This window comes from Pleurodeles waltl, chromosome 1_1, assembly GCF_031143425.1.
Source record: "Pleurodeles waltl isolate 20211129_DDA chromosome 1_1, aPleWal1.hap1.20221129, whole genome shotgun sequence".
In the NCBI taxonomy this organism is placed as follows: Eukaryota; Metazoa; Chordata; class Amphibia; order Caudata; family Salamandridae; genus Pleurodeles; species Pleurodeles waltl.
This window is the reverse complement of record NC_090436.1, coordinates 749687730-749701476: the sequence shown is the minus strand read 5'-3', so window position 1 is coordinate 749701476 and position 13747 is coordinate 749687730. Positions and strand designations below refer to the sequence as shown.

At 43.5% G+C, this 13747-nt stretch overlaps 1 protein-coding gene across 1 annotated transcript in view; it reads left to right on the top strand.

Annotated features, from left to right (window-relative positions):
* Positions 1-13747, top strand: part of LOC138287249 (rab9 effector protein with kelch motifs-like) — a 392655-nt gene that overhangs the window by 194075 nt on the left and 184833 nt on the right. Inside the window, exon 9 of the mRNA XM_069227612.1 lies at positions 5853-5953. Coding sequence (XP_069083713.1) covers positions 5853-5953 — 101 coding nt within the window. The remainder of the gene's footprint in view (positions 1-5852; positions 5954-13747) is intronic.

Genomic DNA, 13747 nt, shown 5'->3' with positions numbered 1-13747 from the left:
GGGGACCAGTACAAACGATAATAACTGCTGAGCAAGTAACAGAGACGAAGACCAAGGCAAAGGGTCCTGGAAAGTCACCAAGAAAGTAGTTTTGCACATCAACTATTTTGGCAGCTAATGTCCTCGAGGAGGATTTATATAGCAATTGGGCAACATTTTTTGACTCCTATCTGCAGCCAATCAAAAAGCGTCTTGACAAGATCGAGAGCCACCTAGCCATAGTTACCCATGTTAATGATCACAATGAGCAAGCTGACTCTGTATGTCCCACTTGTAGTTCAGTAAAACAGGGGAATGCTGGTGATTCTTCGGCCTGTGGCCCACCTCTGGTCTCCATTTTAGCGGGACGGTCCACTTCCCAGGCTAATAAAGCCACCCAACAGTTGCCATCTCATCGTAATCACCCCTCCCAAACCACACAACCTTCCCAACTTCATCATCCTACTTCTGCTGAGTCAGCCCCATTGTGTCACAGTAAGAGCTCAGCAGTTACTCATAGGGACATTGGCTCGGTGCCAGTTTCTAACCCGTGTATACTGAACTTGCCGCCTACATCATGCCCTTATGTGTTTATTTTGACAGGCGTGCCCCCACTGCATGCAAATCAGGAAAAGTCATGGAATAGCCTTCCTAACAAGGCTACAAATTGGTTAAGTACGTATTTTCACTTTAACCCTCTGGAAAGTAACAATATTCTCATGGTATGGAGAGTAGGGGTAATTGGACCCTCATGAAAGAATATAGATGGCGATTGTGTGGTAATTAATTTCAAGCACCCATCTTTTCTGAGTTATCTTTTGGGCACATATTCATTAAGTTGTCATGTAAATATCACAATGATGGCATTATCCCTGGGTTATTTTTACTACCCCCCGCCCCTCTGTAGCTTGTCAGAGAGGGTTTAGGTGCATGTCGCAACCGGCTAGTAGGGCTAGAGTTTGTTCTAATAGGTTTGCTCTGCTGATGGATCTTGACGAAGTAGATTGACTGTTTGCTCTGCAGCGTGGGGCCTGCAAATGAGTTTTTTGGTAGTGTGTCTATTCTGACCCTAAAGGTTCACAAGAAATAAAAGGAAAGGTTACACTGGGAAGCTCAAGCAATTGTATTGGTAGCAGAGTTTCCTTGATAAATTTCCCAATAGGATTTGTATCATCCGTCTGCTCTGATCAAGTGTTTGGGAATGATGATCGCACCCTTCTGCTCAAAACTTCTCACATCAGAAATAGTGGGTTCAAAATATTGAGTTGGAACATCGCAGGATTGCGGTCCAAGATTGAACTATCTGATTGACAGAATGTTATTAGGTTATATGATACTGTTATTTTGTAGGAAATCTGGGAAATCAATCAGATAATGTTTGATAGTTATAAATCTTTTAATTTGCCTGCGTTTCCCTCCTGGTCTGGTAGGGCAGTTGGGGGTCTGTCACTTTGGGCTAAGCTTTCATTGGGTGGCTGCCTACAGGATCTAGGTTCACTGCGTTCTGATTTTCAAGCTGTTATTTTCAGAGGGGTTTTAATGATAATTTTTATAATAATGATTTTACCAATGTTCCAAATCAAAAGTTTCATGCCCTCTTTTCATATATTGCCACCCTAATCTCTCTACCTTGGGGGGGATTTCAATGCTCAACTCCCATACCTAGACAGAGCGGGTGTTGGGATAGTAGCCAATAGGTGTTTTGAATATGGGAACCAAATGGCAGCTTTGATTGCTTCAACAGATTCGTATAATGATATGGAGGGGGGTGCTTTAACAGGCATTGCCAACTTATAGAGGAGGTTGTTGCAGCTCTTCGATCATTGATTATATTTTTATTTCACATAATCTGAGGGTATTCTTATCCCATGGGCACATTGTTGAAACTGAATATGGAAATCACAATGCAAATTAAATCATTTTAAATGTGTCTGTTGGGGGGGACTCACCAGGCTGCAAAAAGTTTGATGGATTTACAACCATCAAATGACAACCTCAGGTTGTGCTGGAAGTTCGACAATCCTATTAATTCTCTAAAAAGGCTAGTTGCTGATAACTTGCAGAGGGTTCTAGAATGTTTTCAACTCTATACAGATGACCCTAGTGCAATTGTTGGTGGTTTTACTGATTAATGTGAGGAGATTAGATCCTCTCTCTTAAAACCTGTTAAAGCTGAGGCAGGGTGTTCTCGGTGGTTTAACCAAGATTGTTTGCGGGCTAATCAAGCCTTGTGTACGGCTTTAATCGCCAGGCCACGTGATCAAGTTTTAGTGGCAGAACTGCGCAAAGAATCGAAAATTGCCAAAGGCAAACGCAGGAGTGAAGTGATTGGTGAACTGTAGGACCAACTATCTTGTGCAGCTTGTATAAAGGATATTAAGTCATTCTGGAGGGCAGTTTCCCACCGTAGATCTTTGGATCATAAGGCATCTTCAAGTGATTGCCCCATAAGGGGGGAATTGTGGGAGAAATACTTTACCCAAATATACCATGCTTACAATGTAACTACCCTCGACTTGGGGTGAGGGAAGATTACCCCCACTGTCACTATTATTCTAATTGCAAGAAGCGGCTGCAGCTATTCAGGAGAGCCTGGGTGGCGAAGCTCCAGGCCCAGATGGTGTTCCAATAGATATAATTAAGTGCAATAAAGATCTCTGGACCCCGTTGTTGACAAATGTTTACAATAGTCTTGGTCAGACAATTGTTCCATGTTCTTGTCTAAGCTCAACAATTGTTTCAGTTATTAAAAAGGGCAACAGGGCAGATCCCAAATGCTACAGACCTACCTCCTTGATTGACATTCCATCAAAGATTTTGGGTGGAATGCTGTAAAATAGGATAACAGAATGGGCCTCCGATAACAAAGTGTTAACCAAGTGCCAATACGGCTTTATAAGTGGCCTTGGAACAATTGATCAATGTATTAATCTGAACTTAATCATTGGCAATCACACAGTGGCCAAAAAATGCAAACTTTATCTAGCATTCATGGATTTGTCACTGGCATTTGACTGTGGGAATCAAGGGAAGTTGTGGCTCATTTTAACAAATTTAGATATGGATACTGCTCTTGTGCATATGTTGATTACGCTTCATACAGGCACCAAGGCTAGAGTGAGATTTGGGAGGAACAGTGAACTTACTAAACAAATTTAGCATAAGCCGGAGGTACGGCTGTGGTGCGTCCTCGCCCCACTCCTTTTTATTTTATGTATAAATTAATTAAGTACGGAGCTTAGTTGGTACATGCTTGACATACCTAGGGTGAAGGTCACTTTATGCCGATTATGCAGTTTTGATCGCGCACACTCGCAATGCCTTGCTCTGTTTGTTACACAAATTTGTGGATTTTATGGGGAATTTAGATTTACGTACTAATTTTACAAAACCATTTTTAATCACATGTGGGTGTAAGTGTAAGAAACCCTTGTCTTTTCATGTAGGGAACAATGTACTGTACAGCACAAGCACTTTTTCCCATTTGGGAGTAACATTTAGTTCATCAGGCTCCTGGGCCTTGCAGATGGCATATAGTACGACGGTTTTTGAGGGCTGTTGGTTCTTTGTTGTCTCTCCCCTCACCCAAAGGTGAAAGACTGTTAAATTTTCTTTTGAAAATATATTCTACCCAGTGTACTCCAATAGCATCCTAGGGGGCAGGAATTTAGGGTTTGGGGGTATTTGACAAATTTTGCGAAAGGAGAAAGATCGCTTTCTTCGAAGATTACTTTCAGTTCCCCCCCTCTACGGCCAGCTTTATATTCCACAATGAACTAGGTATAGGCTACCTGAGTGAAACTATTCAGTGTATAAATATGCCCCTCAATGTGCTAACACTGTGCTTCTTACTTTGTACCAACTGCTATTTAGCATTTAAAGGTGATTTTGAACATGTGAAAAAATAACTGTGTATTCCTGTTCATCTTAACTATCAATGCTTTGCTGCAAATCTATAGCACAACATATATTACATAATACAATTTGAATATTACTTTTACATTAACCTGAAGTGTTCCTCAGCCCTAACATGCATTGTACGTTTCATACATGGTACCTCATGGAGTTCATTGCAAGCATTTGAGTAGAAATGGAAGGTGTTAGACCTGACAGCCTTATGGTAGTCATCCCCCAACTGTTTGCCTGCCTCTCTCCATTTTTCTGACCCTGTTTTTGCTGGTTTTAGGACTCTGCACACTTTACCACTGCTGACCAGTGATAAAGTGCATGTAATCTTTCCCCTAAACATGGTAACATTGGCTCCTACCCAATTGGCATATTTAATTTACCTGTAAGTTCCTAGTAAAGTGCCCTAGAGGTGCCCAGAGCCTGTAAATTAAATGCTACGAGTGGGCCCACAGCACTGATTGTGCTACCCACAAAAATAACCCCTTAACCTTGTCTCAGGCCTGCCATTGCAAGGCCTGTATGTGCAGTTTCACTGCCACTTCGACTTGGCATTTAAAACTACTTGCCAAGCCTTAAACTCCCCTTCTTCTACAAGTCACCCCTAAGGTATGCCCTAGGTAACCCAAAGGGCAGGGTGCTATGAACGTAAAAGGCAGAACTTATACGTATGTGGCTTACATATCCTGGTAGTAAAAAACTCACAAATGTGGTCCATTAGACCATCAGCAGGACTCAATGTTGTGAAATAATACCTACACATAAGGAAAATAATTATAAAACAGTACGTGCAATCTGCCAAATCACACTATGTGTACCGCCTCTTGAACCCAAGAAAACCCCACAAACACAGGTGTGGATACTAGTATAAGCCACCACCGACATGACAAAGAAAGCTAAAAAAAACATAGAAAACGTGCACTGTATAGTATTCTGTGTCAGGCTCCCAACCAAAAGGAATAGAGGGCACCACGCAAGAAGGAATCAAGGAATCAAAGTCCATAAATGAGGAAAGTGAATTGAAGCCTGCATAGTTCAAACTTTTCCCAGCATTCAGTCTCAGCACCATCACTCCAAATGGTGGCTGTTCTGATGAGGACTTTAAAAGCTTTTTACATTTTCCATGCAGCCCAACTTGACCATCTTCAAATACGGATCTGCAATACTGCAGAGTGGTACGCTTATACCCTTTTGGTCGAAACTATGAGGCCAGCATAATCACTTCAAAATCCGAAAACCAGCTGCAGTCCTTTGAAGTTTCCTCTAACTACATACACTGTTGTAGCTGCAAATTTGAGTGTTTTGTAAATGTCACTTTGCAATTTAATGTTAATGGAAAACGGGCAGGTGAGTGGTTTGCACGAAAAAGCAAACAGGTTCACCCTTATATGGGGTTACACTTTCCCTTCTCTGTTTCCTTGTATGTTGACTACCTCGTTCAGTGCCTTGTTATGCACCACGCATTGCAAAGCATGTGGCTTACACCGATAGGCTAAATGCAGAGTAAGGCAGAGTAGTTTGAGTTCCTGGCCCAAGACTGGCAGATTTGTAAACCACAAGAGATTAGGGCCCTGATTTATACTTTTTTTGCACCACATTACCGTCATTTATTGACGCAAAAGCAGTGCAAACTTACAAAATACAAAAGTATAAATCAGGGCCTAGATGTGCAGTTCCCTTTTCTTTTTTTGAGCCATCTGTTCTACAGGTTCTTTGTGCCAGATATCCCTGTTTCATCTGGTTTCAATCACATGGAGTATTAGTTTTCTCATTTTCATGGAATTTACTCTGTAAACATTATGTAATACTGAAACAACCCCTTGATTTCTGAGTAAAAGTGTTATATGATGCTGTTCTGTAGTGTGTGTGCCATTTATTCTGCTAATGACCACTATAACTGTGTGTCCTAACACAACATTACTTTATTGCCCACTAAATCATACCAATATGAATATTTTGTTTTACAGGTACGGGCATGCAGTTGCTGTAGTCGGGGAACAAATGTACTTGTTTGGAGGTTGTTCTGCAGAAAACACATATTGCATCACTGTTTATGTTTTGGATACCGGTAAATGTCATTATTACTTATTTTTAATTTGCAATTTAAGTACTTAGCACTTGTCACGCATGGTACTTGACAATAGCTATAAGAACGCTTTAGCCGTTAAAACATATATGTTCTATATGTATGTTAATTTACTCATTATTTAATATGTGTTCTGTTTTTAGCATTTGAAACAAGTTACTTAATCACCAAGTTCAATATAATTTTACATTTGAAAGTTTACATTGTTTTTAATACTCTCATTTTATAAATGTTTATTTTTGGGTTTGTTTCACGCCTGCTCGTCTGCCTGTGTATAACATGGAAAAAAAGCCTGGCATTGAAAGAAAGTAACACCAGGGATAGAAAAAAAATAGTAAATTATAACCCACCCATTGACAAACAGCTTTCTGTTGTGATTTTATGATGGAACAACGCAAGCAGGAACCACGCATGCCTCAACAACGCGGTTGGAACAACGACCGCATTGTTTCCACACATGCCTTTACCACGCATGTCTTTACATCGATTTTTCGTTGTAAAAGAATGGCTAGTAAAGACATGTGAGGGAATGGCATGCGTGGTTCTATCATGCCATGAGGCCCAAAAGTACCACACCCCTAATACTTAAAGTACCCCGACACCACACTCACCCTAAAAGTAAAACTACCCCAACCCCCCTTACCACGCACCTAAAAACAAAATGGCTTGCCCAACCCCCCACCCGCCCTAAAAACAAAATTAAATGGACCCACCCCCCCTTGCACCTTAAAACAAAACTACCCTGACCCCCCACTCCCGTCGCTAAAAACTGAACTACCCCGACACCCCCTCCCACCCTGAGCCATGAAACCTTCCCCGACCCCACCTCATAAACAAACAACCCCCCACCAACCCTAAAAACTACCACAACACCCCCACCCACGCCCTTAAAAACAAAACTACCCTGACTCCCCACCCCCAAAAATTAAACTACCCTGCCCCCACCCACCCCTAAAAACAAAACTACCCCAACCTACCCACCAAGCCCCTTAAAACTATCACGACACCCCCACCCACGCCCTTATAAACAAAACTACCCCGACACCCTACCCCAAAAATAAAACTACCATGCCCTCACCCGCCCCTAAAAACAAAACCACCCCAACCTCCCCACCCGGCCCCTTAAAACAAAACTACACTGACCCCTCCACCCAACCCCTAACACTGAAGTACCCCAACACCCTGCGCCCACACTGAGCCCTAAAACCTTTCCCGATCCCCCCACCCAAAAAACAACCGACCGCCCCACCAGCCCTAAAAAGAAAACTACCCCCACCCCATCCCTAAAAACAAAACTACCCCAACACCCCCACCTGCCCTAAAAACAAATTTACCCCAACCCCCACCCCACCCGTAACAACTAACCAATCCCCCCACCCCAAGCCCTTCATCCACCCCACCCCTGAAAACGGCCCCAGCCCCACTTACCTGACCGCACCCTCTCCCAATCCACCCTAAAAAAAACACTCCCACCCCTAAAAAAATAGCCCAACCCCCACCCTACTCCACCACACCCCAAGTTCTTTATCCACCCCACCCCTAAAAACTACCCTCCAACCCTGTGTGACCACCAACCCTAAGCCCTAACCTTAAACAAAATCCCAAACATCCCCCACCCACCCCTAAAAAAAAGGACCTTGCCCCACCACCACTCCAACCCTTTATCCACCCCACCCATAAAAACTACCACCCAACCCTGCCCCAACCCCACTTACTTGACCACATCCTCTCCCGATCCACTCTGCCTTTTTCTCAGCCTTAAGGACGAATATGCATAGTTCAGCACATGCATGTTTAAGGCAGAGAAAAAGACAATCGTTGTTCCGGCAAGCGTGGTTATGCTTGAGAGGGAAACATCTGCGTTGTTCCTAAAGCGTTGTTTAGGACGTTTCTCTACCGTTGCTATATGATCAATGTATGTAGTTGGGGGAAGTTGGAGAAGACAGGGAGGAGAGTATGGCCGGATTTCCCTATAATGATTTTTGGCTGACTTTCCTTTAATTCATCGATTAAGTCTACAGCCCTTTCTGTGTAAGGGATGTTGGCATGTTCTTTTCCTACCTTGTGTGTTAAATCTGTATGTGCCTATCCAAATCCAGTCTGCATGTGCCATACTAAGGCCCCAAAATGGTCTGCCTGGACTAGGGAGTGACTCCCACACCTGCTGTCTGGTCTTAGCATTTAGTGTCAGGTAAGGGGAGATTGGTGGCTGTAGGTGGACTGACTGGGAGGTAGTGGGCTTTGTTCTCTCATCATGGAATCCTTTTACTCACCTCAGGAAAGCCCAGGTGTTTCTTCCAGGCTCTGCAATGAGAAGCAACTGGGCATATTGACCCAGGAGTCCCAAGAAATCCTATGGATTACGCTCCCATATGATTCACCTGTCTCCCCAATTGACCAGCAGCTTCTGAAGTCATATCAGGTCTATTGTGAATGTTTGCTGCTTGGTGGAGACGAGAGGCATGGTCAGTGCCAAATGCAACAGAGTTAATAAAAACCCCATAGTTACAGTAATACCTCACTAATTAAAGCTATGATGCTGAAGAAAATGAGTACTCATTTATTCCTACTGGAAATCAATTGTCTGGAATGAAAATTGTTTTACGTTGTGTACGACTTTTGAGTAATGGGAAGGTATCTCAGTAGTCAGCTGCCTTTGAAAGGCCAAAGTGCTGTAAGAGCCTGTTATTTGTATATGCCTTTCTCACCCTTCAAGGACACCAGTGTGCTTGTAAGTACACCTAGTTCCTTCTTTTCCAAATTATCTAAGACTAAAAAAAGGAACTATGATTGTCAATAGAGCATTTAAAATAGACAAAAGATGTGCATACGCCACAAAGATAACTCTGGACCATTTTAAATCATCAAATGTGAAATTCATTCAGAAGCATACGAAGAGACCTTTTACAAACAGCTTGACTTTTGTATCTAAATTCAAAATTGAACACAAAAAATTGATAGAATTATTAGGCTTGTCCCTCCGCATGGAAGGAGTAGCATTGAAGCCCTTTCACTATTACTTTTTTATATATATCGACTTCTTCCCCCGCCTCCTTCTGTATGTTACCAAGCCATGCTAGACAAGGTGCAACAGGAAGGGAGGGAGGAAAGAGGACTGGGACGAGGGGGATCCCTAATTGGGGTAATGAAGATTACCAGCAAGTACCTCAGTAGGTCCTTCTTGTCCCAGTCCTAACCTATAGCAGTATGTGAAAACTTTTATTGAGCAGAAACCAAAGCATAATCACTTAGCAGCAGACAAAACAGTTGAGCCAAAATGTCGGTCAAGGTCATCACAGACAGAAAGATGGTAGTGAGTACGGAATGTATGTGGAGATGACCAGGTGGCCACCCAGCAAATTTCCAAGAGGGAAGCCCCACCCAGCTTCCACCCAGTAAGTAGGCATGGCCCTGGTTGACCTCCCTTGGACATCCTCAGGGGGAGACTCTGCCACAGCAGCATAAGCACAGACTTAGCCTGCCTAACCCATTTAATAAGAGTCTGGGGGGAAACGTTTTGTCCCTTAGAAACATAACAATAAGCCACAAACAAAGACTAAGACAACCGGTAGAAGGAAGGGAAGATGACGAATCAAGAAAAACAGGCAGAACAACTTCTTGTGCAAAATGAGAAGAGGAAGAATCCTTAGGGACAAACGTAGGATCCAACCTCAGAATCACTCAATCTGGGAAAAACTGCCAGAAATGCCTGCACTTTACCAAATGTCTGGCTGAGCTTATAGCCACTAGGAAATCCATCTTAGCTGACAACCAGACCAAATCCACATCTTTCAAAGGCTCAAATTGGCACCTTGCAAACCCTGCTAAATAATGGACAAGTCCCAAGAAGGAACCATCTGTCAGACCAGTGACCACTGTAACCTGAAACTCTGAAGTAACCTCAGGTTAACAGGTAACACGAGGAGAGACACGGTAGAGAAGTCATCATAAAACCATCAACAAGCCTGAATAGCAGCCCACTGAGCAGAAAAAGTGGCAGGGGCTAACCCTTTCAGAAAACCATCTAGCAAAACATCCAGGATGCTAAAGGGATCAATGCGATGAGGATCCTCAGACCAGGCATTGCACCAGGTAGAGAATGACCCCCAAAGCTTCTTATAAGATTTCAGGGTAGAAAGCTTCGAAGAAGACTGAATCACCAAAGTAACTTGGGATGAACAACCCAAGTTGTCAGACGCAATAGAGAGGCCATCTGGCTTGACAGCTGAGGAAACTGAAGAGGGGAGTTGCTGTGAGGAAGAACAAAAACCCGACGCCTAGTCAGAGAAAGAAGGAGGGGAAACCAGTGATGGCGGGACCAATAAAGTGCAATGAGGATCACATGAGCCTCTGCCATCCTGACTTTCTGCAGCACCCTGGTCAGGAGAGGGATTGGAAGAAATACATACAGTAACCCCTGTGCCCAGGAGTTTGACAGAGCATCAAGCTTGTAGGCCAGAAGAGAAGGAAGCTCTGTTCAAAAGTGTTGGCATTGCACATTGCCTCAAGTGGCAAACAGATCCAGCCAAGAAACCATGAATTGCGGCACACCTTGAGGTACAGGGGGTGATCCAAGTTATACATCACTGAGGAGTGTAAGTCTCTGCTGAGACAGCCGGCCCAGAAATTCATCTCCCCTGGGTGTACACAGCCTTCAGATCCAGAACATTCACCTCGGTCCTTGCATAAATCTGAGATGTAACCTGATTGAGGGACCTCAGATCCAGAACATTCACCTCCTCCCATACACAAATCTGGGATGTAACCTGATTGAGGGATCTGCATTGTGTGTCTTCTTGCCTGTTCAGGTAAGCTCTGGCTACTTGATTGTCCATCCGGATCACAACATTCTGACCTTTCAGGTGCTCCTGAAAAACATCCAAGGCCCTCATTACTGCCCTGTGTTCCCTCTAATTTGAGGACTGCTGACTCTCCCATGGAGACCAAGGTGTCCCTGTGTCCAGAACTGCATGAACGAGTCAACAAGTCTGTCATCACCATCTGGAGGGAAAGGACCCTGTCGTCCAGAAGAAAAGCAGGCCCCAGTTGAGTATCCAGACAAGCCCCAATAAATGTCTCCATGTGGAAAGGAGTAAGGTGAGACTTTGGAAGATTCAACAGAAGACCAAAGTTGCCCAAGGCTTCGAGTGACAACTCCACATCTTGTTGTGCCAACAAAAGAGATGGAGCAGTCAATAACCAATCATCCAAATCAAGATAAAGAACAACACGTTTTAAATGCAAAAAAGAAACAAAAGGGGCCAATACCTTTGTGAAGACTCAGGGAGAAGTAGCTAGGACGAACAAGAGGACTTGAAACTGAAAATGATGGGTGAAGACTGCGATCCTAGATGAAGTAGGCATCTTGGAGATCCAGTGTGGCCAGAAAGTTTCCCTTCTTGAGGAGAAGAAAGATTGATTGCAGGGACACCACTGGGAAATGTTCCATCAGCAGATATCTGTTCAGAAGCCGGAGGCTGAGGATGGGCCAAAAGGACCTGTCTCGCTTTGTAACTAAAAAGAGGGTTGAATAGAACCTCAAACCCTGCTGACCCTCCTGCACGGGGACAATTGCTTGTTTCTTCAAGAGCTAATTGATGCCCACTCTGAGACTTTGTAACTGCCTTGGATCCTTTGGAGAAGGAGTAGTTCTGAAGTGTGGAGTTGACGCATGTTCTTTGAATCATATTACATATTTAAGTTCCACTGCAGAAAGGGTCAAGTCGTCTGTCACTGCTTGCTTCCATTGTGGAAGAAAATCTCTGAGACCACCTCCCACTGCCATGTATTGACACTTTGGCTGCTGGACAGAAGGAACCCTGGAGGATGAGGATCAGAATTTATTTGGAAGTTGGCCTCTGACCAGGGCCAGTCCTCAAAAGTGGCACTCATCAGCAGACTAAAAAAAACTCCTCTTCGGAAACCCAACGATTTCTTATCCATCCCTTTTTTAAAAAGGTGTGGAATTGTCTTCTACTCTGCAGCCTTCTCAACCTTGTCATTGAGTTCTGAACCAAATAGTGTTGGGCCCAGTCAAGGAGTGTTAGCTTGCCTGGAGCTTGCAAAATTTCAACCATAAGGATCTTCTGCTAGAAATGGAAGCACAAGCTGCAGAAGTTGAGGCTGAGGGACTGTCAAAAACAGCATCTGACAAAAACTGTGACAACAGTTCCATGCTGCCCAACAGGTCAGTTGCATTCTCCTGACCCTGAAGGCAATCAAACAATGCATGAAAATCCTTCAGAAGAGCCTGGTGGCATATGCCACATCAGTATTTGTCAGGATCCCATAGTTAAAAGCAGCATAAGCACATTTCAAAGCAGATTCCACCTACTTATCTGCCGGGTGAGAGAGGACTGCACCCTCAGAGGCCAAAGAAGAAGAACAGAACATGTATGCCAGAATGGTATTGACCTTAGGGATCTGAGGGGAACTCGTCTTTCAACGCTTCCAACAAATAACTTTTGTATTGAAAGCAAGGAATAGCTGTTTTATCAATACTCCTCCACTCCTTATGCAGCATATCCTGAATGAGGTCATGGAAGGGCAAGCAGTCAGAAGGAGAAGTATTATATTGCGCCAAAAAATCATCTTCAGTCAGTGTTGGAGTGGGAAACCCCAACTAATGCCTCATATGGTACAAGATCTCTTTAAATTGAAACTGCTCAGACTGTATATATCTGCCTCTACAGACTTCTTGGTCCTCTGCTTCGTCATCCAACTGCTGACATTTGGCAGGGAAGTTTTTTTCCTTTGATGCAGTATCAACAGCCTCTTTAATTAATGATTGCAAATCACCCCTTGAAAAATGCATTAGTTCCCCAGAACCTCCTGCTCAGGGGCCTGGGAATGCTTCCACTTTTCCAGATGTTTAGCATATTTCCAAAAAAACACCAAAACAACCACCAGGTAACAAAAGGCAGGGAAGCCTTTTTCCTTTACTGGTGTATCAAAAGCCTCTTTAATTAATGATTGCAAATCACCCCTTGAAATATGCATACGTTCCTTAGAATCCTCCTGCTCAGGGGCCTGGGAATGGTTTAACTTTTCCAGATGTTTAGCATATTTCCAAAAAACACCAAAACAGCCACCAGGTAACACAAGGATGCGCTACTGCAGCACCTGTGCTTCCTGTTTATGAAGGCTTCACTGGGCAACTGGATCTCTTCTTGTGATATCTGGTTGCCTAATCAAAAACCATCCATCTCTGGCACAGCATGTCAACAGAGACATGCACCAGGACTCAGGTAGACGTCGTGCTGGGTCCTTCACTATTCGCACCCCGGACGTGACTGCAGCTCTCTGCCCCACATCAGCACATGAGCAGGGAGCGCGTTCAAAGCCAGAATCCATAAATGCTGCCGCAAAACAGAGTGTCATAAGGAAAACAAACACATGAAAGGTACAGTAAAGCAATGTGCAAAACACACTGAATAAACATTCAATCGAAAACAAGGAACAATGAGTGTATACACCCATGCGGACAGGAAACAAAACAGGAGGTGGGGGGAAGAGACATCATATTTAAAAAAAATAATAGTAACAATAATAATATTAATAACAATGATAATAGAAAAAGGACTTCAAAGCTACTCCATGTGGAGGGTCAAATATCATAGGTTAGGACTGGGACGAGGAGGACCTCATTAAAGAGTAATGAGTAAAAAATGGACAGGTGAGTTTTTTTTAACTCCAGTCTCATCCCAGATAAAAGTTTTATATTTAGACTTGGGAACCTTTCTGGACGTCATAAAACTTCAGTGAGTAAAAGGAGGG